Source organism: Berghia stephanieae, chromosome 3, assembly GCF_034508935.2.
Source record: "Berghia stephanieae isolate SIO BIC M18660-M18661 chromosome 3, UCSD_Bste_1.3, whole genome shotgun sequence".
Classification (NCBI taxonomy): domain Eukaryota; kingdom Metazoa; phylum Mollusca; class Gastropoda; order Nudibranchia; family Aeolidiidae; genus Berghia; species Berghia stephanieae.
The window spans coordinates 89,058,835-89,083,680 of NC_088362.1; the positions used below are offsets into that span (position 1 = coordinate 89,058,835).

Sequence of the window (24,846 nt, forward strand, 5' to 3'; positions counted from 1 at the left end):
TTAAAGGAGTTAAAGCCTATTAGCCCTTAAACAAAACGGCACACACACACACACACACACACACACGCGCGCGAACACATACACACGCGCCCCCCCCCCACACACACACACACATACACATATATATATAAATATATATATATATGTGTGTATATTTATATATATATATATATATATATATATATATATATATATATATATATCGAGAGAGAGAGAGAGAGAAAGAGAGAGAGAGACAGAGAGAGACAGAGAGAGACAGAGAGAGAGAGAGAGACACACACAGAGAGAGGTATAAAACAACAACCATGAAAAAAACACTTCTTAATTGTATTATTACAGGAGCGGTAAATATATTTATAAAATATTCAGATTATTCCTTTTCAATATTGTAGATTATATATATATATATATATATATATATATATATATATATTATATATATTATATATTATGTATATATCAGGCGCCCCAATAAAAGTCATAGGACTTTGGAGGCGTCAAGTTCTAGCCAGAATTGAAGGTAATATTTTCTGTTTTCAGGCCTAAATATCTCCACAATCCCATCATTACTAACCAGAATTGAGCCATGTCCTTGTAGTGACTCTACGTACTGACGTTTTCAACAAGACAAAGCCCAAAAATAGAATAACCCTATTAGTAAGACAACTTTTTAGATGCGCGTATCTTTTAGAGCCGACAACGCCAACATATGGCCTTCAATTCTTTAAGTTTGAGGTGAATTTTTACAATACGTTTCGCCAATGATTTAGTTGTACGCTGTGAATTGTGCTTTCCTGGATTATCTTCTTAAAAGAACATTTCTCCTCTCAGCGTGTCAATGTTCTATCGAACGATACAGTCTCTGAATCCAGTCTCAATGATATTTTAATTAAATAATTCACACTGAATTAATCCACCTTGTAAACCGGAATTACTGGGTATTTCGATTTCCTTCCAACCATTTTCGTTATAAAGAGACGCATTTCGAAATAGTTTGTGTCACAATTTGGATTTCATTTTTAAGATTTGTCTTTTTGAAAACGTCAGTATGTAAACACACATAACCAGGTACAATTCTATATTCTGACATAAGAATAGTAGGATTGTGTATCTATCAATTCCTGAAAAAAAAATATTTAATAATGTTTAATGATGTATCCCTCCAAATACCGATGACATTTTATTAGGTCAGAAAATTGCTTTAGATATCAAACACCACGAAGTTTCAAGCAATTTCCCCGAGTTCACTGTTCAGTTTAGTTTCTCCTTCAGATTGTACATCCAACTGGACGACACCAAAGGTATTCTCCAAATTCTTCCCTTTGGTTTCGGGTAATAGACAAGACAGAAAACTGCAGACAAGAATTAGCCCACCCATGATAGAATAGTTGACGTACAGTGAGCTCGGGTCGTATGGCATAATTATGGGGGATATGAGTCTCCCAAAAGAGGCCATTACACTTATGATTCCGATCATTGTGGTACGAATGACGGTTGGGTATATCTCCATTGCAGCTGTTATAAAAACATAAAACACAACGCTTAGAATAACTTTTGCCATAATGACCATAACGAGTATTCCATATGTTTTAAAGTTTCCGGTTCCAAAAATATCAAAAAATGTTACTCCAAAAAGTACCAATGAGTTAATGAAAAGAAACATGAAAAGCGATTTCCTGCGCCCCATTGAATTTCCACAGTAAATTGCTAGCGGATTTGCCGGAAGTTCTGTAATCGCCAAAATCAACATGTTTTTATATAGATTCCCAGGTAAAGCAGAAATACCAAACGTAATAGCAAAATACACAATTTCCTCTACAATGATTAGGACACAAATAACAAATGTTGGTATTCCGTAACCCTTCCTAAAGTAAGACAAAAGCTCTCTAAAAGAAACATTTGTATTCTTTCTCCTCAAGTCATTTTCTATAAGCTCATCAATAAACCCCTCTTCTGGAATTTTAGCCCTGTTATATTTCGCAATCTTTTGGACAACACGTTTCACTTCTTCGTTCTTACCATTAACAGAAAGAAATCTCATACTTTTTGGAATCCAAAACAGGAGAAGAAAAGCGACAAATGTCAAAACCGAGATATAGATGCGTAATGACTTCCAGCTCTTTGTCAACATTGCAACGACGGCGACACCAGTCATAGCGACACTCCATGAGGGAAAGCTTACAACACATATTCTCCACTTTGGAATGACAAATTCAGCCATAACGACATACGATAACGACTTGGAAATATAAGCTGTACCGATTAAGAAACTCACCGCCGTGAGCATTTGCCAAGATTTAGAAAATATTGAAATAATACTGAAAATAAAATGGAGGACCACAAATGCATGCATGGTTCTTGTTCGTCCATATTTATCAGCAATGTAGCCGCCTAGCACAGATGTACACATGGATCCAGCAATCATCATAGACACCATTAATCGAGGTATCCGAGATTTTCCACAAATAAGTCCCCATTCTGTGATTATTATTGACGCTTCGGGATTAATTTGAACATTTGCACATGATTTGAACCCATTGCACGAATCTGTGTAATATTCAGAAGTTTTGTTTATGGTGGATAAGTAGCTTGGGTCACTAGCAAAGGTGGTATCGTTATCTAAACATATCCAGCCTGGATTGTATAGTCCGTATGTCACAAAATAGATCTCACTACCCACAAGAATAGTAACGATGTTGAGAGCTATGACCATCAAGCACTGAAAAGCTCCGCATCCACCCAGCACGTTCAGAAGAGTCTCAAAGTTAACATTATTATCTGAAAGATTAAATATGTGTAAAATAAGGTTATGGAAAAACGAAGTTGCTAAAATGAATTAAACGACGACTGAATAATTTCACCCAATCTTTTCAATTCGTCTTTGACGCGATTTCGCTCAACATGATCAATACTTGATTTAACAACAAATATAGAGATAACTTGATTACTCTGAAAGTCTATGCATGCCAAATAACATTTGTTTGTAAAGAAACATCACATTATACATTCCACCCCACCTGGACCTTGCCAGCAGTTAATAGCGAACCTAACAACGGGCATACAATATTAAATTCTCGTTATTTCTAGAATTGCAAGGTCCAGTATTAGCAAATTTAATTCTAAATATTTCGGGAGTCTCATTATAAACTAGTCGCTCAGCAGAGAACAATCGCTTCTCATCTTTAGGGAATCCTAATTCCTGATATCGATTCGGGATCTAGCCGAGATATTTGTATGACCCCTCTGCCTATTCAACCTTGATTAGCTAGCAGGTTCTCTTAGTGCTTTGTGATTGCTTAGCGTCCTATATAAATAGTAGCAAACAATTACTATTGTCTCTTTAACGCTAAATCAACATGGATAATATCCCGCTCAGTGGCCTTAATTGCTCTGAGGGAATGCATATAATAATAATAATAATAATAATAATAATAATAATAATAATAATAATAATAATAATAATAATAATAATAATAATAATAATGATAATAATAATAATAATAACAATATTAATAATAATAATAATAATAATAATAATAATAATAATAACAATAATAATAATAATAATAATAATAATAATAATAATAATAATAATAATAATAATAATAATAATTATAATAATTATAATAATAATAATGATGATAATGTTGATGATGATGATGATGATGATGATGATGATGATGATGATGATGATGATGAAGATGATGATGATGATGATGATGATAATAATAATAATAATAATAATAATAATAATAATAATAATAATAATAATAATAATAATAATAATAATAATAATAATAATAATAATAATAATATACTTGATTCACACAGATAAAATGGAAATTTGTTTACAGACGTGGCATGCATAAAAATGTATAAATATCGAGTTAAGAATTAATGGCGACAATGAATATATTAATTTCATAAAGTGAAATATGTTACCTTTATGTCTTCTAGTTTGGATTTATATGTATATGTATTAAAAATGTATAAATATTTTTAAACGCTTTTACATAGCGCAATATCTTCTTAACGTGCTCAAAGCGCTTTACAAAGGGTCCCTGACCAACAGCAACACGTAACATGGAGAACGAGACATTGACGCCCGTTAGGCAATATTACAAATTGCTTTCGACAGAGACAACGCTGTTTGCGGCCAGAGACTCATTTTACACCTGGTAACGGTGACAAAATGTGAATAATGAGCCTTTTCCAAGCACTCAACTATGCGCCGAGCGAGACTTGAACCCAGGACCTTCCGATCCGAAAGCGAGTGTTAAACTACAATACCACATAGAATTAAGAATTCATGGCGACACTTTATATGTATATTAATTTTATAAATTGAAATAGATTATCGAGATCAGGTGTACCATTTTGTATCATTTTGTAATGGCAGTTCATTTATTTTTGAGTGTCAATCATTATTGAGTATACATATTATAAATGAGTAAATGAGTAAAAATCAACTCAGATTCGTCCAAGAAATCGTTTTAATAATAATAATAATAATAATAATAATAATAATAATAATAATAATAATAATAATAATAATAATAATAATAATAATAGTAATAAAAAAAAAATAAATAAAATAAAAATAATAATAATAATAAATAATAATAATAATAATAATAATAATAATAATAATAATAATAATAATAATAATGATAAGTGCCCTGTAGTATAAACAGTGCTCGATAAATCTGTTCATATAATGGAGTAAAATAACTCACATGAAGCCATTACGAATGTTTCAATGCCAATTGTGCATATCTTACATCCTATAGTCTTGCTTATAGGACAACCCACAGTATTAACTTTAATCATACAGTTAAGTGGTCCTCCAGCAAAACCATAATATTGCCCGACTGAAAATATACAATAAGAGGGAAGAAAAGTTGTGACATCAAACCCTCTACTCTTTTGTTTCCTAAATCCTTTGGGTTGTGTATGTTACCAGTCCTTCGGAGTCCTAATAATGAATACGTTCCATTAAGGTGGCGTTATGGGGGTGGCTGTGGATAGCTCATACAGTAGACTCACGATCTCCCGGCCAGGCGGAGTTGTCATACCAGTAAGGTCGCGGGTTCGAGCCCCCATCGCCGCGCGAAGTTTTTATTCTCTGTTGTCTTCTGGCACTTTCCTACTCACTTTATTTTTGTCATTACTATTTTGGTAGCGGGATGTATGAGCAGATTTTTAGGATTACCGGATGTAAAAGAGCGAGGACGGATCTTTATTGACGACCAGCATTTATTTAGACTACAAAATAAGATACCATCACTCCGACATTAGAGGATGAATTACACAAGGTATGTATCCAGTCCTCCGGAAGAGTGCTTTTACACTTTTAACATCACAATTTTTTTCCCTATTGGCATTGAAACATCTGCATATATATATATATATATATATATATATATATATATATATATATATATATATATATATATATATATATATATGTATATATATATATTACATTTTAGTCCAATACTTACTGACCCACTTTGACGCATAATATCTTACCAGTATTTTTCATGATGAGAGAAGGGATTTTGGCAGGTTTTAAAAAATCACCTCGTTATGTTTTACCCAATCTGAAAGCACATTAAAAAAACATCTAATTGGCATGAAACGATCAAGATTATTTTGAGCAGAACAGCATGTTCTTCTACTGCTTATAATTAATATGTGACAAATACTCGCAAAACGGTAATAAGTCGGTGTGAACCCGATGCTTAAACTGATTTTTTAACTTTGAAAAATTATAATTAAAAAAATAAAATAAACTCCAACTTAGTGGGTTTCAACACTGAGCGGCAGTGCACCGCAAAGTCTTAGACGACAAGATGCTAATCAAATGACGCATGCAATAATTGATAAAGCCACAGATAACACCCCTATAAAAATAATCATATAGTGAACACCTTCAACAACAAGGTTCAAATCGAGAAGACCTTTCCACCTAAGAAAAATGGAAGACTTCAGCGTAGAGGAGAACTGGAGAGAAATGTGGAACAGGGAAAGACCAAAAGGATGAAACATTATAAAAGATTCTACCAAAAGAATGCCTGTATTCCACAATGCCAAGAAATACTGGTTTCCTCAACTCCCCTCTTAACAGGACATGACAGAACTGCATCAAATATGTGCAGATGGAAACTTGGGGACAGTGATGCCTTCCGGAAATATCAGGCAGTTCCAGAGACCAGCGACCACAGCGTCCTCCACTGTCCAGTAACTAAACTTGAAGGTGGTCCATGGAAAAATCCAATCACTTTTAAGACAAACGGAATGCAACTCTTCACATGTTTGTACATTTATTTAAATCGACAGGCCCTGATTCACGACTGTTGTGTAATGGCGTTCCATGCACACAGCCCAGTCCAATACTGTTCGTCTCAGCCGAGCAGACATCTTTATACTCCAATGAATATTAAAAAAGATTTAAAAATTATTATTATTATTTTGTTGTTGTTGTTGTTGTTGTTGTTGTTGTTGTTGTTGTTGTTGTTGTATTGTAGTTCTGATTATTATCAGATTTTGACTAAATTCATGATTTTTCTGGACTACCCCGACATTATTCCAGTCGGAAATATCGTACATCATCGACGGCTCATTGTTGTGATGAAAATACTCTCGAATGAAGACAAAATATTCTTCATTAATTAATTTTAAAATAAACCCATTATTGCCAGACCCGCAAACGTATCACCTTATCTCTTTACTCTTTACTATTGATGCTCTAGTCAGATTTGTGTCCTTTTCTGAGAATGTTTTGATTGGAAATTTGACTTCATGCGTAGTCAAAAGTAATCAACAAAAATTTATATAACAACTTCAAAAATAACAAAAGACCCAACACGGAAGGTTTCGGGCTCAAAACCCTTCTTCAGACAACAAAAAAAACCAACGAAAACATAAATACATTATAAAAAGACACGTTGAAGGCAGAGAAATATTTGGTAGTCGATCTGTTTTTTTAGTAATGTATTTATATATTGCGTTGTTGTTGGTTGAAGAAAGGTTTTGAAATCAGAGCGTTCTTGTTTGGTATTTTGTTCTTTTTTTTTTTTTGAAGCTGTTATATTAATTTTTGCTTATTACTTTTTACAATCCACGGCTTCTAGCAGATTGGTATCACTTTCATACATAGTCATTTGTCGCGGATATCTGCTTGAATCACTAGCTTTGTGTAATCAATGACCGACATAATAGATGAGGTTTTGAATATCTTTCAACTAATCCCAAAAGGTAGGGCAAGCATCATGATCTGGACGACTGTAAACTAATACATACATTTTTATCCTTTTCTCAACCGTCAGTCAATGCAATTCATTAATCATAGGTCTGGTAGGGTCACACCTACGCCTTACTAGTGCCTGGCAGCACAGTTTTGGGCAATCTGTAATCGTTTAAAATTATGATGCGAAATGCAAAACAAATGAGCATAACAATTAGTATATTTGGCAGTCTTTGGGACACACCCACTTGCTGAATCAGATACCCAGATATACAGGGTGTCCAAAAAGTCTGTTAATGTTTAATAACATGTTTAACAGAAAAAAAAACGTTTCAGACAATATACTTTCAACGTGGACATATGAATACATACAAATTTTACATTTTGCTTGCCATTTTCTTCCACTCAATGCGCTTCAATATGGTTACCGTGGCTACCTACAAACAAATTCAACCTAATTTCCAGTTATTTCCTTATAGTTTTTAGCTTTAATGTCGCGATGAATTGATTAACAGCTCTTTTTTCTATTGTAAGCGTCTCAACATCTGATGTGGGAGTTGAATAAACAACATATTTGATTTGGCCCCATAAGAAAAAGTCATACGGAGAAATGCCCCGTAACCCAGGCGGTCAGGCAATGGAGTCAATCTCTCCCAATTTTCATTTGTCTGAAAAAGTGTTGTTTAGAAATTCGTGAACGACCTTCTTCAATGTAGAGGAGTACCGTCTTACTGAAAGATTATCCATGGCTGATATTCACGAAGTTGGGACGGAGCATATCGAAAAATATATCAAATATATTGATCTTTCTCTCGGCAAATGATAATGGGTCTATACCTCCCTTGTGAATCTGCCCACATCTAATCTCATTTTGGGAGGGTGTTCACTCTCTGGCACTGTGTTTCAGCAAATTTAGAATACCATTTTTATCGTATTTATATCCTGTAGTGGTCTGCCAAACTGGCTTGAAACGTTGAGCTATATTTGGCGATTTCGTTTTTGTTGCACTACTGATATTCCGAAATAGGAAGGCAAAATGATGTCTTTTTATATATTCATGTTCATTTTGCTAAATTTGGTGGTGTAATGAGGGTCAATGACTAATTGGAACAAATGTACGGCTTTTCCTTAGAATTATGGTGAAGACCCGATACAAATACCTTTAATTATTTTAGAATAACACGTCTTTGAAATATGAGAAAGACTTTATGGACACCCTGTTTTATTCTTGCCGGTGGTGGAGATACTGGATATTTAGAACGATAGCATGCTATTTTATCTTCTCTGCATCACCTGGAAGGTGAAGACTATCATGATGGGGTCAATGCAGAAGTGTTTGAAGACTGGCTAAAGAACCGTCTGCTGCCTTCCCTCGAAGCATCTAGCTGTATTGTATTGAACAACGCTACCATTCGGTTGCATATGACCATTTCAAGGCTCCAACTTCAGCAACTATAAAAGCTGACATGATTCCATGGTTTCAGTCAGGCAGCACTACAAATTCTGACCATATATCAAGAGTCTAACGATATTCCTTAGTAAAAAGAAACAAACCAGAAACAGTTTTCAAAGCAGACTGTCAAATCAGGGAGTTTTGACACGAGGTTTCGCGAATTCCCCCCAGATCACTGTGAGCGCAATCCAATCGAGCTTATTTGGGCCTAATTAGAGGGGAAGATTGAGAGAAGGATCACCAAATTTATTCTCTCCGACGAGGCAATAATGATATAACAAGGAATAACTTGGAAAAGGCATGCTCCAACGTTTGCAAAATGGAGGAAAATTATATTTCACTGTAGGCTTTAGAGTGATGCCATGAAATCTTTCCGGAGTCGTTCCATTTCTCCTTTTCATCATCCTGGTCATCAGAATGAAATGATTGATGTGTCCAGATATTGTTGTTGTTCTTGCTGTTGTTGTTATTGTTGAACACGTGTATTTATGTGGAAACACAGTAAAATAAATTGATGAGTTTCTACTTTTGACTAGTCTACATTAAATTTATGTAAACCTCTTTGATATAAACACAAGCTATTTCTCAAAACATTGCAATCAAAATAATGTTGGAAGCGCGTAATGTTCATTTTCAGCTTTATTCATCAGGAATGTGTACTGAAAGATATAAAATGTAGATCACAGATAGTTAAGGATTGTTATTCGTCCCTTCATATTCAGATACTGTATTATCAACATCCATCGTTATTGACTCTTCAGCACGTTGCCGGTCAGCTGTCTCAACCAATCACGATCCTCTGCGGTGCGCATGAAATTTGTGTTGCTTTTAAAATCACATTTGGCCATTCTTATGTTATTTAAATATGTCATTCTTTCTCTTCCTCTAGCTCTCTTTCCTTCGATCATCCCAGATGTTACCAACGTTTCTATTCCGTCTCTTCTACATCCATGTCCCAGAAACCGTAACTGCCTCTTTCTCATTGTATCGATCAATATTCTTCCTTTTCTCACCTTCTCCAACACTTCCTCGTTCGTATACCTGTTTGTCCATGATAGCCTCAACATTCTTCTATACACCCACATCTCAAATGCCTCTAACCTCCCCGTACATTCTTTGTCAAGCGTCCACGTTTCACAACCGTATAAAAGGGTACTTGTAATATTTCTACTACTTTCTTTCTTGTCTTCAACTTTAGGTTGTTGTTTGACACAACTGGTCGCATTTTATGGAACACGTTTTTTGCTATTGCTATTCTTTGTTTTATATCCTCTATGTCACGTGCGTCATGGGTAATGATAGAGCCTAAATATTTAAATTTCTTTACTTGTTTGATGGTCTCTCCTTTGCTTGACAAGTGGAAGATCGTGTTGTTGTCATTCTTTGAGACCACCATGCATTCGGTTTTCTTAACATTTAGTTTCAGACCCATCTCTTCACTTTTGCATACCACTATATCTAAAATTTCCTGCACGTGTTCTGGAGAGTATGCCATCAGAGTACCATCGTCTGCATATCTTATGCTTTTCATATTTTGCCCTCCAACGACGACGCCTTTCATATTTTCAATTTCTTTGAATATTATTTCACTATATATGTTAAAAAGGTCCGGTGATAAGACGCAACCTTGTCTTACTCCCTTCTCGATGTTAAAGAAGTCCGATGTTTCATTATCAAGTTTGACACACGCTGTTTGATTCCAATATAAGTTTTTCACAAGTCGAAGGTCTTTACTGTCTATTCGATCGTTTCTAAGATTTTGAATAGCGTTTCGTGCTGTACTGAATCAAAAGCTTTGGAATAATCAATGAAGCATAGATAAAGTGATTTTTTGTTTTTCAATTGACCGTTGCATTGTTTTCAATGTAAAGATTGCATTTACCGTACCCTTTTCTTTAACAAAACCAAACTAGTCGTCACTTATTTCTGGAGAGATCTTGCCCCTCATTCTTTTCATAAGTATTCTTAATATAATTTTTGTGGCCTGGCTCATTATGCTGATTGTTCTGTGTTGGTCAAAATCAATAGTTCCTTGTTTTTTTGGGTATGGTAATGAATACCGATTGTTTCAAAACATTAGGCAATTCACCCTTTTCGTATATGACATTAAAGGCTTTTGTCAGAATGTCTATTCCCAGATCGTCGAGGGCGTCAATCAATTCTATTGAGAAACTATCTTGGCCTACCGCTTTCCCCCTTTTCATCTCTTTGCAAGCAGCTTCTACTTCTTCTCGCATAATCTGGGGACCCGTGGTCACAGTAGAGATTTCTTTATCCAAGAACGTCCCTCAAGAAGATGATTTTGTTTTGTATTGTGCAGGTGGAAAACATAATGAGAAAGGAGTTGGAATTATTTTAGACAAATCAACATCAAAGTGCTATTTAGATCGTGTTGCAATCTCAGAAAGAGTTATTTTAGTAAAGTTGAAAGGAAACCCGTTTAATGTTAATATTATTCAAATATACGCCCCAACATCAGACAGTGACGAAACCAGAATTGAGACATTCTATCAAGATATGGAACAGACATTAAAACAATGTAAATATGATGAAATCCGTTTAATAATTGGTGATTTAAATGCAAAGGTTGGAAACGAGAGAGTTGAAAATATCGTTGGCACCCACGGACTAGGTACCAAAAATGATAGAGGTGGAAGACTTGTCGACTGGTGCAGATTGGAAAACCTTACTATTGTCAATACATGGTTTAAAACCACGATAGAAAGAAGTGGACATGGGTAAGCCCAGGTGGCCTTTATAAAAATTTGATAGACTTTATTCTGGTCCAACATCGATTCAGAAATATCGTACGCAAACGCAACAACTATTCCAAGCGCAGATTGTAATAGTGACCACTGACCTGTCATGGCCACGCTAAAAATAAAACTTAAGCAAATAAAGGAAAAGAAAGTGGAATCAAAATAGCAATTAGATCTATTGAGAATTAACGATCAAATAAAAAATGATTACAAAGAATGCGTGAAAGAAAAAAGTGAAAACTTGACCACAGATATAAACATAGATGAGTACTGGAATCAAATATCGAACTGCATCACAGAATCTGCAAGAGAAACTATTCCATTTGTGAAAAAACACGAACCAAAACAAAAGTGGATGGATGACAAGATCTTGAAACTGATGAATGAAAGACGAAAACTAGAACGCAATAGCAATGAATATAAAGAAGCTAATAAGAGTATAAAACATGAGTGTAAGAGAGCAAAGGAAGATTATATTAAACATGAATGTCACAGAATTGAAAGACTAAAACAATCTAACACCAAACAATTCTACCAGTCAATACAAGATCTAAGTGGAAAACAACCAGCCATGGCAAGAAAATGCGTTAAAGACGCAAACGGTAATATACTTCTCGACAACAACGAATTTTTGGAACGTTGGGCAGTATACATAAAAAATCTTTACGCAGAGATACTTTAAGTTTCAATTTACTAAACATTCCATTTTATCGAATTCCTTCAAAATGGATAAGCGGACAATTCATAATTTTGATACTGTAACTCATCTATGCGTTCCGATCCTTATCAGTTATCGATTATAATATAGCTGTAATAAGCGAAATCCTTTCCTATTGTTTTAAAATTCATGAAAAAATACTTTTTAATTAAGACAAATTGATTCACAGGTTCATACAAATTTTTGCAGCTGTGCATTGATGGGCAGCTGGGAAAAAGAAAGAAAACACGCACCACTTAGATAAAAATCTAGTTATTCCATTTATTATTAGTATAATCCTTCACTGTGGCATTGTCCTTGTTCATAACCTATCGTTTATCATTCTCTGCGAGGGAATCGCTTCTAGGTCATTACATGTAAAAACACGATTACTTTTATGGGCGACAGCTGACAAAAAAAAACCCAACAAAAGCATTACATTTTCAAATGCGACCATTAATCTTGAAAGCACTAAAATGTATTATTTGATTGAAGACCATTAAGACCTGTGACAATTTTAAAAATGATAATTAGATAGGTTTATTGTCCATAAAATTAATGTTCATATATATCAAATAGGTATGCAATTAAATTGCAAGAAGTAAAAAGGAATTTATGATAGATTATTTTATCTTCTTATCTTATCTTATCAAAGGCTTAATAGGAATTATCCTTTAAATGCCGTATACAATAGTTTATAATTACAGAATCTCAAATAGCTTGCATTGTATCATTCACAGACTTTTTTACACAACTTTGAATGTCAGGAAAAATGTATCAATACAGCAATGTAAAATCGAAAAATACTGTCATTGAATACTGGTAATTGAAAATTGTTCATGATCGAATGAATCATAAATGTACAAAGTACAATGTACAATGAAATATTAATGACAAAAATAATCATGAAAGCATTTTTTAAATATATTCCCTTAAAGACTTGTCCCATCAGTCCTTGCGAGAAGTTCTTTTTGCCATTGTAATCCCCCTCGTGGATCTTCTACCTTGACGCTGGTGAGAGGGCATGAGTCATATCGAGGGCAAAGGTGTAAAGCCCGATTTGTGACTAATGAAGATTCAAACAGGTCCCCGAATGGCCACCGCAATCCCGGGCGCCACACTAATTTGTTCATGATGAGAAACAACAAACAGGATTTTCAATGGCGAAGCTGTCGGCCGCCTATCCAAATACTACCGCGTTCGTATCGCCAGGGTCGTCGGCACGGTCGAGAAATAAGCGAACGTCCCAACACACCTTCAACTGGAAAATGCAATATAGGGAATAGCGAGAACCAGAGTATGGCAAAAAAAAAATGAGCTTTGGTCAAAGCTACTGGCCGCCCATAGCGTCGATATTCTCCTCTTACAGGAGACCCACCTTTACTCAGGCTCGCAAATTCTCGATTCCAGATCCCAGGCTATACGGTAGTCCAACGAGAGGACATTTCGAGGCTCAAAGGAGGGGTTAGCGTTTACGCTAAAGAGCCATCGAAGGTAAGGGTCATTGAGAGCGTAACGGACAGCAATGGGGTGAATCGAATTTCCGTGGAAGTATGTGGACTATGTTTGCATAATATCTACAAACCACATAGAGCGACTTCCATCTGTCTGGGAGACTTTAATACCCACCATTACGAATGGGGCTACAGAGACTGCAACGAGGCAGGAAGACAATTCCACTCATGGATAGACTGTAACGATCCACACCTAGTGTACGATCCTACAGCCAAGGGTACCTTCAGGGCTACCCGCCATAAGGAGTATACTCCTGACCTCTCCCTCGTCACGAAGGGCGCGAACGGCGAACCGCTGCAGGTGAAGCATACAGTCCTCGGGGACTTTCCGCACAGCCAGCATAGGACGGTTCTTGTCACAGCAAGGGGTGACAATACCGACGGTGCAGTCTCTCCCACTTTGTAGATTGAATTTCAGGAAGGCTAACTGGGAGGAATTCAGTTCCCCAACGCTCTATCCCACGGGGCAAACGGAAATTCTACACCCTTTGCTGGACGGAAGAGTCGGAAAAGCTGTACAAGGAGTTCCAGCAGACCCAGTCCCAGGACGTAGCCGATAGACTACTTCAGTCTCTGGCAGAAAAGAGAAAGCAACGGTGGCAGGAGACCATTGAAAGTCTTGACTTTACACACTCTAGCCGCCACGCTTGGCGTCTGATAAAGAAATTGGATCCGGACCGGAATTACGCGAAGACTGCACCAGAATGTGAGGCAGACACAATTGCCAAGAATATAAAGAACCGTAGCAAACGGGTCCCTAATCTTGCTTTTGAGCGCGGTGTCCACAAGGCGTACCGTACCGTACGATATTGGACACGCGGAGGAATCGGAATGGACATCCCCGTTCAGTACCCGAGAAGTGGGTGCAGCCATTAGCGATGTAAAGAACAGCAAAGCAGCAGGGATAGACTGCGTATATCCCGATATGGTGACGCATCTGGGCCCAAGGGCACGGGCCTGGCTGGCAGAGGAAATGTCTGACGTCCTTGCAAAAGGAAAGCTCCCACAAGTGTGGAAGCACGCAAAGATAGTTGCCATTCTGAAGCCCGGGAAACCGGCAAAGGAGACCAACAGTTACAGACCCATATCTCTACTGAGCTGTCATTACAAATTGTTGGAGCGAGTTCTATCAAAACGATGGGGGCTGGTCCTAGACGCTGCCCTGCCACCCGAGCAGGCGGGCTTCAGGGAAGGAAGGTGCACCACGGAAGAGGTCATTGCCCTTACAGAGCATATTGAAGGAGGGTTTGAGAGGAAACAGCAAACAGGTGCTGTATTTATAGACCTATCAGCGGCGTACGATACGGTCTGGTGCAAAGGGTTAATGCTCAAACTTGCAAAGATCATAAGATGCAAAAAGACTTTGAAGTTGTTCTCTTCAATCTTAGGGGAAAGACAATTCCACGTCGCGCTGAGAGACGCTACGAGTAAAGTAAGGAAATTGAAGATTGGGGTCCCTCAGGGTTCGGTACTAGCGCCAATGTTGTTTAACGTTTACATTAAGATATGAAGTGAATAGAAAAGTGCCAGAAGACAATAGAGAATAAAAATTTTTTCGCGGCGGTGGTGGGGTTTGAACCTGCGACCTTATTGGTACGACAACTCCGCCTGGCAGGTGAGAGCGTGGCTCTACCGTGTGAGCTATCCACGAACACAAAAATATTCGTTTCAAACTCAAAGTCATTACTAGATCCCTCTCTCACCCACTTCTTGAGACCACCGATTCGTTCGTACACCACCATCGCGAATAATTTTGACCAGCAGTTAAGCTTAATAGCCAATATTCTCAACACAAACATATAACATAGAAACGATTGAGACATTGAGTATGCTCCGGTGTATGGGGTGAATTTTTAATTCAGAAAAGTGAGTGGAGCAGGCACTTATGTTGGTAACAACAAGATATGAAGTGAATAGAAAAGTGCCAGAAGACAATAGAGAATAAAAATTTTTTCGCGGCGGTGGTGGGGTTTGAACCTGCGACCTTATTGGTACGACAACTCCGCCTGGCAGGTGAGAGCGTGGCTCTACCGTGTGAGCTATCCACGAACACAAAAATATTCGTTTCAAACTCAAAGTCATTACTAGATCCCTCTCCTCACCCACTTCTTGAGACCACCGATTCGTTCGTACACCACCATCGCGAATAATTTTGACCAGCAGTTAAGCTTAATAGCCAATATTCTCAACACAAACATATAACATAGAAACGATTGAGACATTGAGTATGCTCCGGTTATGGGTGAATTTTTAATTCAGAAAAGTGAGTGGAGCAGGCACTTATGTTGGTAACAACAAGATATGAAGTGAATAGAAAAGTGCCAGAAGACAATAGAGAATAAAAATTTTTTCGCGGCGGTGGTGGGGTTTGAACCTGCGACCTTATTGGTACGACAACTCCGCCTGGCGAGATTTAATCGAAGTGATGGAGCAGCACTATGTAACACAAGAAGAAGGAAAAAGGCAGAACAATAGAGAAAAATTTTTCGCGGCGTGGGTTGAACCTCGACTTATGACGACACTCCTGCAGTAACGGCTCTACCGTGAGCATCCCGAACAAAAATCGTTTCAACTCAAGTCATACTAATCCTCCTCACCACTCTTACACGTTCGTTCGTACACCCCATCGCGAAAATTGCACTACTAAAGCATATCCACACACAATAACATAAAACGATGGACATACTCCGTTATGGTGAATTTATTCAAAAGGAGTGGACAGCACTATTGTAACAAAATAAGGAAGAAGTGCGAAGAATAAGAATAAAATTTTTCGCGGGGGTTGAACCTGCACCTAGTACACACTCGCTGCAGTAAGCGTGCTCACCGTACACCACGAACACAAATATCGTCAAACCAAAGTCATACAATCCCTCTCACCCACTCTGGACCACGATCTTGTACACACCACGCGAAATTGACCAGCGTTAAGCAATAGCCAACTTACTACACAAAATATAACATAAAACGATTGAGAACTTGAGTATGCCTGATGGGGTAATTTTAATTCAGAAAAGTGAGTGGAGCAGGCACTTATGTTGGTAACAAAAGATATGAAGTGAATAGAAAAGTGCAGAAGACAATAGAGAATAAAAATTTTTTTCGCGGCGTGGTGGGGTTTGAACCTGCGACCTTATGGTACGACAAATCGCCTGGCAGGTGAGAGCGGGCTCTACGTGTGAGTCTATCCACGAACACAAAATATTCGTTTCAAACTCAAAAGTATTACTAGATCCTCTCACTCCACGATTCTTCTGAGACCACCCGAATTCGTTTCGTACTCCACCATCGCGAATAATTTTTGTACCAGCAGTTAAGCTTAATAGCCATATTTTCAACAAAATATAACATAGAAACGATTGAGACATGGTTGCTCGGTGTATGGGTGAATTTTTAAATTCAGAAAAGGATGGTGGAGCAGGCACTTATGTTGGTAACAACAGAATGATTGAGTTGAAAGAATAAAGTGCAGATAGCACAATAGAGAATAAGCCAGGCGAGTTGTTACATAAGTGAGGTTCAACCCACACCGCCGCGAAAATTTTATTCTCTATGTCTTCTGGCACTTTCTATTCACTTCATCTGTTGTTACCAACATAAGTGCTGCTCCACTCACTTTTCTGAATTAAAAATTCCCCCATACACCGGAGCATACTCAATGTCTCAATCGTTTCTATGTTATATGTTTGTGTGAGAATATTGGCTATTAAGCTATAATGCTGGTCAAAATTATTCGCGAGTGTGTACGAAGAATCGGTGGTCTCAAGAAGTGGTTGAGAGAGGATCTAGTAATGACTTTGAGTTTGAAACGAATATTTGGTTCGTGGATAGTCACACGGTAGACACGCTACTGCCAGCGGAGTTGTCGTACAATAAGTCAGGTTAAACCCCACCACCGCCGCGAAAAAATTTTTATTCTCTATTGTCTTCTGGCACTTTTCTATTCACTTCATATCTTGTTGTTACCAACATAAGTGCCTGCTCCACTCACTTTTCTGAATTAAAAATTCACCCCATACACCGGAGCATACTCAATGTCTCAATCGTTTCTATGTTATATGTTTGTGTTGAGAATATTGGCTATTAAGCTTAACTGCTGGTCAAAATTATTCGCGATGGTGGTGTACGAACGAATCGGTGGTCTCAAGAAGTGGGTGAGAGAGGGATCTAGTAATGACTTTGAGTTTGAAACGAATATTTTTGTGTTCGTGGATAGCTCACACGGTAGAGCCACGCTCTCACCTGCCAGCGGAGTTGTCGTACCAATAAGGTCGCAGGTTCAAACCCCACCACCGCCGCGAAAAAAAATTTTTATTCTCTATTGTCTTCTGGCACTTTCTATTCACTTCATCTTGTTGTTACAACATAAGTGCCTGCTCCACTCACTTTTCTGAATTAAAAATTCACCCCATACACCGGAGCATACTCAATGTCTCAATCGTTTCTATGTTATATGTTTGTGTGAGAATATTGGCTATTAAGCTTAACTGCTGGTCAAAATTATTCGCGATGGTGGTGTACGAACGAATCGTGGTCTCAAGAAGTGGGTGAGAGAGGGATCTAGTAATGACTTTGAGTTTGAAACGAATATTTTTGTGTTCGTGGATAGCTCACACGGTAGAGCCACGCTCTCACCTGCCAGGCGGAGTTGTCGTACCAATAAGGTCGCAGGTTCAAACCCACCACCGCCGCGAAAAAATTTTTATTCTCTATTGTCTTCTGGCACTTTTCTATTCACTTCATATCTTGTTGTTACCAACATAAGTGCTGCTCCACTCACTTTTGAATTAAAAATTCACCCCATACACCGGAGCATACTCAATGTCTCAATCGTTTCTATGTTATATGTTTGTGTTGAGAATATGCTATAAGCTTAACTGCTGGTCAAAATTTCGCGATGGTGGTGTACGAACGAATCGTGGTCTCAAGAAGTGGGTGAGAGAGGGATCTAGTAATGACTTTGAGTTTGAAACGAAATATTTTGTGTTCGTGGATAGCTCACACGGTAGAGCCACGCTCTCACCTGCCAGGCGGAGTTGTCGTACCAATAAGTCGCAGGTTCAAACCCCACCACCGCCGCGAAAAAATTTTTATTCTCTATTGTCTTCTGGCACTTTTCTATTCACTTCATATCTTGTTGTTACCAACATAAGTGCCTGCTCCACTCACTTTTCTGAATTAAAAATTCACCCCATACACCGGAGCATACTCAATGTCTCAATCGTTTCTATGTTATATGTTTGTGTTGAGAATATGGCTATTAAGCTTAACTGCTGGTCAAAATTATTCGCGATGGTGGTGTACGAACGAATCGGTGGTCTCAAGAAGTGGGTGAGAGAGGGATCTAGTAATGACTTTGAGTTTGAAACGAATATTTTTGTGTTCGTGGATAGCTCACACGGTAGAGCCACGCTCTCACCTGCCAGGCGGAGTTGTCGTACCAATAAGGTCGCAGGTTCAAACCCCACCACCGCCGCGAAAAAATTTTTATTCTCTATTGTCTTCTGGCACTTTTCTATTCACTTCATATCTTGTTGTTACCAACATAAGTGCCTGCTCCACTCACTTTTCTGAATTAAAAATTCACCCCATACACCGGAGCATACTCAATGTCTCAATCGTTTCTATGTATATGTTTGTGTTGAGAATATTGGCTATTAAGCTTAACTGCTGGTCAAAATTATTCGCGATGGTGGTGTACGAACGAATCGGTGGTCTCAAGAAGTGGGTGAGAGAGGGATCTAGTAATGACTTTGAGTTTGAAACGAATATTTTTGTGTTCGTGGATAGCTCACACGGTAGAGCCACGCTCTCACCTGCCAGGCGGAGTTGTCGTACCAATAAGGTCGCAGGTTCAAACCCCACCACCGCCGCGAAAAAATTTTTATTCTCTATTGTCTTCTGGCACTTTTCTATTCACTTCATATCTTGTTGTTACCAACATAAGTGCCTGCTCCACTCACTTTTCTGAATTAAAAATTCACCCCATACACCGGAGCATACTCAATGTCTCAATCGTTTCTATGTTATATGTTTGTGTTGAGAATATTGGCTATTAAGCTTAACTGCTGGTCAAAATTATTCGCGATGGTGGTGTACGAACGAATCGGTGGTCTCAAGAAGTGGGTGAGAGAGGGATCTAGTAATGACTTTGAGTTTGAAACGAATATTTTTGTGTTCGTGGATAGCTCACACGGTAGAGCCACGCTCTCACCTGCCAGGCGGAGTTGTCGTACCAATAAGGTCGCAGGTTCAAACCCCACCACCGCCGCGAAAAAATTTTTATTCTCTATTGTCTTCTGGCACTTTTCTATTCACTTCATATCTTGTTGTTACCAACATAAGTGCCTGCTCCACTCACTTTTCTGAATTAAAAATTCACCCCATACACCGGAGCATACTCAATGTCTCAATCGTTTCTATGTTATATGTTTGTGTTGAGAATATTGGCTATTAAGCTTAACTGCTGGTCAAAATTATTCGCGATGGTGGTGTACGAACGAATCGGTGGTCTCAAGAAGTGGGTGAGAGAGGGATCTAGTAATGACTTTGAGTTTGAAACGAATATTTTTGTGTTCGTGGATAGCTCACACGGTAGAGCCACGCTCTCACCTGCCAGGCGGAGTTGTCGTACCAATAAGGTCGCAGGTTCAAACCCCACCACCGCCGCGAAAAAAAATTTTTATTCTCTATTGTCTTCTGGCACTTTTCTATTCACTTCATATCTTGTTGTTACCAACATAAGTGCCTGCTCCACTCACTTTTCTGAATTAAAAATTCACCCCATACACCGGAGCATACTCAATGTCTCAATCGTTTCTATGTTATATGTTTGTGTTGAGAATATTGGCTATTAAGCTTAACTGCTGGTCAAAATTATTCGCGATGGTGGTGTACGAACGAATCGGTGGTCTCAAGAAGTGGGTGAGAGAGGGATCTAGTAATGACTTTGAGTTTGAAACGAATATTTTTGTGTTCGTGGATAGCTCACACGGTAGAGCCACGCTCTCACCTGCCAGGCGGAGTTGTCGTACCAATAAGGTCGCAGGTTCAAACCCCACCACCGCCGCGAAAAAATTTTTATTCTCTATTGTCTTCTGGCACTTTTCTATTCACTTCATATCTTGTTGTTACCAACATAAGTGCCTGCTCCACTCACTTTTCTGAATTAAAAATTCACCCCATACACCGGAGCATACTCAATGTCTCAATCGTTTCTATGTTATATGTTTGTGTTGAGAATATTGGCTATTAAGCTTAACTGCTGGTCAAAATTATTCGCGATGGTGGTGTACGAACGAATCGGTGGTCTCAAGAAGTGGGTGAGAGAGGGATCTAGTAATGACTTTGAGTTTGAAACGAATATTTTTGTGTTCGTGGATAGCTCACACGGTAGAGCCACGCTCTCACCTGCCAGGCGGAGTTGTCGTACCAATAAGGTCGCAGGTTCAAACCCCACCACCGCCGCAAAAAAATTTTTATTCTCTATTGTCTTCTGGCACTTTTCTATTCACTTCATATCTTGTTGTTACCAACATAAGTGCCTGCTCCACTCACTTTTCTTAACGTTTACATTAGCGACATGCCGAACACTTCCTCCCTGAGGCTGGGATACGCGGACGACTGGGCACTCGTTACTCAAAGTAAAGTGTGGACCCGTCTCGAGAGCGTAATCAGCGAGGACGCCACAAGACTCAAATCCTACTTCGACAAGTGGTACCTGAAGATGAACACTCCAAAAGCCGTGGCCACTGCATTCCAACTATGCAGTGCATGGCACACCCGCAAACTGAACGTCCTCGTCGGGGACCAGTCACTCCCATATGAGCCGCATTCAAATTACTTAGGGGTGACGCTGGACCGCAGCCTTACCAACCGGGTGCATCTCGAAGGAGTTGCCCGGAAGACAGAGAAACGCAACAGTCTTCGGAGGAAGCTGGCGAGATCGACTTGGGGCGCTAACCAAGCACTCCTGAGAACGTCCGTACTGGCACTATGCTATTCCACCGCGGAGTATTGCGCTCCAGTGTGGGGTAGAAGCAGAAACGTTGAGAAGGTAGATGTAAAACTTTGCAAGTCAATGCACATAGTGTCAGGAACGCTGGCAACAACGCCTAGAGAATGTGGCCCGATAATGACAGCAATCCACCCCCCCCCCCCTTCCGATATACGGAGGGGACGATTACGATAAACTGACTAAATAAGATCAATGAGAGAGCCGAAATAAGTCCCGGCAGCTTCCCTGACTACGGACAGAGCGATGCATATACGAGATGAAAGTCGGCTTGGACGAATTCAAGCCCTCGTGGGGGGGGGGGGGGGGGGACATACACTCCTCTAAGCTTGGTGAGAAGTGGCCAGGCTTCGATACCAGTAAGAGGAGACACTGGGTGGCTGCGAATCGGCTTCGGTCGGGGACTTTCCACCTGTCCTCCATGTACCCGATGTGGGCAAGAACCCGAAACGGCAGAGCATATAGTTGAACGGTGTGTTGTGACGGTGCTACCGGGCGGGTTCGCGACGGTGCACGAATGCGGACCTGACTTCGCTGATTGGGTCGATCGTCATAACATAGTAGTGTGAGAACCATTAAAAGCTGCTGCAATTGTAATTGTATCTGAAAACATGCAAACGCATACCTTCTTAAGTCTTATGTAATCTCTCTCTCTCCCTCCCTCTCTCTCTCTCTCTCTCTCTCTCTCTCTCTCTCTCTCTCTTTCTCTCTCTCTCTCTCTCTCTTTCTCTCTTTCTATTTTTCCTGTAAAATTTGCTGCCTTTTTTCAGAAATGCAACCCGTTTTGTCTTTAGACGGCGGGTTTGAAATGAAAAAAATCCGGCCAAAATGCAAAAGATTTGATTTGTCAGTGGTACAACAATATACATATCTAATATAAATAGAAATTTGAACTATCCGTCCTAAAATGTGAATGGCATAAGGGGATTTTTTTCCACCTTATCCTTCATCTTTAAATATATCACGTTTATGCTCCGTACTATGATTTGCATGCTCCCGCCTTCCAAAAACGCCAATTTTCAACCACACGTAAAGGAGAACAAACATTTGATGCATCCAAACAGAAAAGGCTTAAACAAGGAATGGTGATGGTCGTGCAAATAAAGAGTAGACCGGTCTATAGTATTTTTGGGGTTGATTTGTGGGGGAAATGAAAAACTTTTCGGAGTGTAGTAGCGTGTATAGTTGTCATAACACCAAAAGAAGGAATATGATGGGAGAGTTATATTTTTTTAACCTTCTCCTTACCAACAATAGGAAAATAGTCACATCCGTTACGATGCAGCGATCCACATGTTTCTTATTCCGAATTATTTTGTGCAACATAAAACATGAAGAAATATTTTTGTTACAGTTATGTGCTTTAGAGCTTGTTTTGCTGAACAACATTATAAATAGCATGTATTCATTTGTTTTGAGTTTTAAAAATCTATTTTTATGTTGTATGAAACGAGAGAGTGAAAAGCATATCTCTGGATTAAACGGGGCTAAAAGAGCGGGAAGAACTGAAGTAGACTAGAGAGAATTTCACCCCGCATTCGTATCAGGTCAACCAATTTCTAACATCACACCGGCTTTTGAATATTTTACTGTCCTTTTATAAAATACAAAACAACAATAAAAATAAATAAACAGACCATTTTAAAAGATGATTTCTTGAAGGAAAGTTTCATAAATTAAAAACATTTATCAGGAATCCATGACTAAATATTCTTGCCCTGAAGACCATGGCATTGCAACGTTTCAGCAAAACAGTGGAATTATTATAAGATACGGGGGGAAAAAACTAGTCACATATGCCTATAGAGCCGATGGGAAAGGGACAGTTGCTTGTCACCCTTTCGATACGACGATAGTCTATAGCAAAGTACTTTCCTCCAAATCCAACAAACCCAGTTACCATATCACTACAAGTAGACAGGAGGATCAGGAAAAAAAAAATCCACTTCACCCGGGATCGATGTAAGTCTCTTTGTGCGTGAAACGAGTGTTCTATCAATGGAGCTATCGGGACCCCTGGAAGATATGAAAGGTTCATCACGTTTTCATACCGAATGGGTTACGTGACCGTATCAATAGCACATTTAAGAAATTTCAATTGTTGGTTTGTTTTTGTATTTTGGTTTTGGTTTAAATTGACAATAGTAATTCTTATTTTTATGGGGGTTTATTTTAAATCACGATCGTACAAAAACAATTTATACATTTTAATAAATCATGATCAGTAACAAAGACATTAATATGAAATTCATTGGTTTGACGTTAATGGCTATGAAATCATCTTTTAATGTTGTATGAGAGTTTTTGTTTTGTGTGTGTCACTGTTTGTTTGTGTGGGTGTGTTCATTCATGCGGGAGTCGATCGAGTTTAATAAAATGTGAAATAAGATAAATGACCTGTATAACGCATACATTTACGAAAGGTATTCTTTTCTTTTCATAACGAACAAAATCTAGTTGAATTATTAGTAAGTAATAAACAGGAAATGTTTCTAACTCATTTATTGTTATTTGAAATTGATGTTATATATATATATATATATATATATATATATATATATATATATATATATTGCAAACAACATTTATCCCTTTGATAATCATAGTATGAACGACAAATATCGGGTGAAACAACGTTAGTAGTATTAAGACAGTTTAAGTAGTTTTTTTGCTATTATACTTCAACTTGTCACCCCGACAGTCAATTTTGAAAACGGTGTTATATCTTAATGAATTGGACCCAAAAACTGAAGGACTGAATTTAAAATCTAAAGGATAAGTAATATGAATTTTTAGCTCCTTTTTTTTTTTTTACTTTGTCTTTTTTGTGTGAGGGGGTGGGGTTATTTTCTTCTTTTTTTGCGATTGAAGATACTGTATTTATTCTCCACTATAATGAATTTAGATCCAAAGTTTCATATTCGTGAATATGAATATAATATTCGTATGAATTCAATTTCTAGCACCTACATATTACCGCTTTGAAGCGGTAGGCCACATATATCCATCTAATCCAAAAATATTCTTTTATATGTGAATCAAGTCCCCATTTCCTGTTCATTATAATTTAATGCGTTGAATATTGAGAGACAGTTTGTCTATTGAAATATAATCCAATTTAAATACCTTCTAAAATGAGATTGCAGACATACAATTATAT

At 38.1% G+C, this 24,846-nt stretch overlaps 1 protein-coding gene across 2 annotated transcripts; it reads right to left on the bottom strand.

The window, feature by feature from the left end:
* Positions 1-463: 463 nt before the first annotated feature.
* On the bottom strand, positions 464-12,170 carry LOC144969691 (solute carrier family 22 member 15-like). 2 transcript variants are annotated; one of them, XM_078908843.1, is made up of 4 exons: positions 12,156-12,170; positions 5,533-5,603; positions 4,737-4,871; positions 464-2,778 (listed from the first exon to the last, which is right to left on the bottom strand). In XM_078908843.1, exons 2-4 carry the CDS (start codon positions 5,543-5,545, stop codon positions 1,226-1,228), a joined length of 1,701 nt encoding a protein of 566 aa, XP_078764969.1. In that variant the 5' UTR covers positions 5,546-5,603; positions 12,156-12,170; the 3' UTR covers positions 464-1,225. The 2 variants fall into 2 exon arrangements, with proteins under 2 accessions (XP_078764969.1, XP_078764970.1); XM_078908844.1 differs by lacking the exons at positions 4,737-4,871; positions 12,156-12,170 and adding an exon at positions 6,067-6,365.
* Between the last annotated feature and the right edge of the window lie 12,676 nt (positions 12,171-24,846).

Excerpts from the sequence above, each read along its gene's own strand:
- LOC144969691 (XM_078908843.1), bottom strand. Across the intron at positions 2,779-4,736 it reads AACATTCGTAATGGCTTCAT|ATAATAATGTTAACTTTGAG; the intron begins GTGAGTTATTTT and ends TTAATCTTTCAG.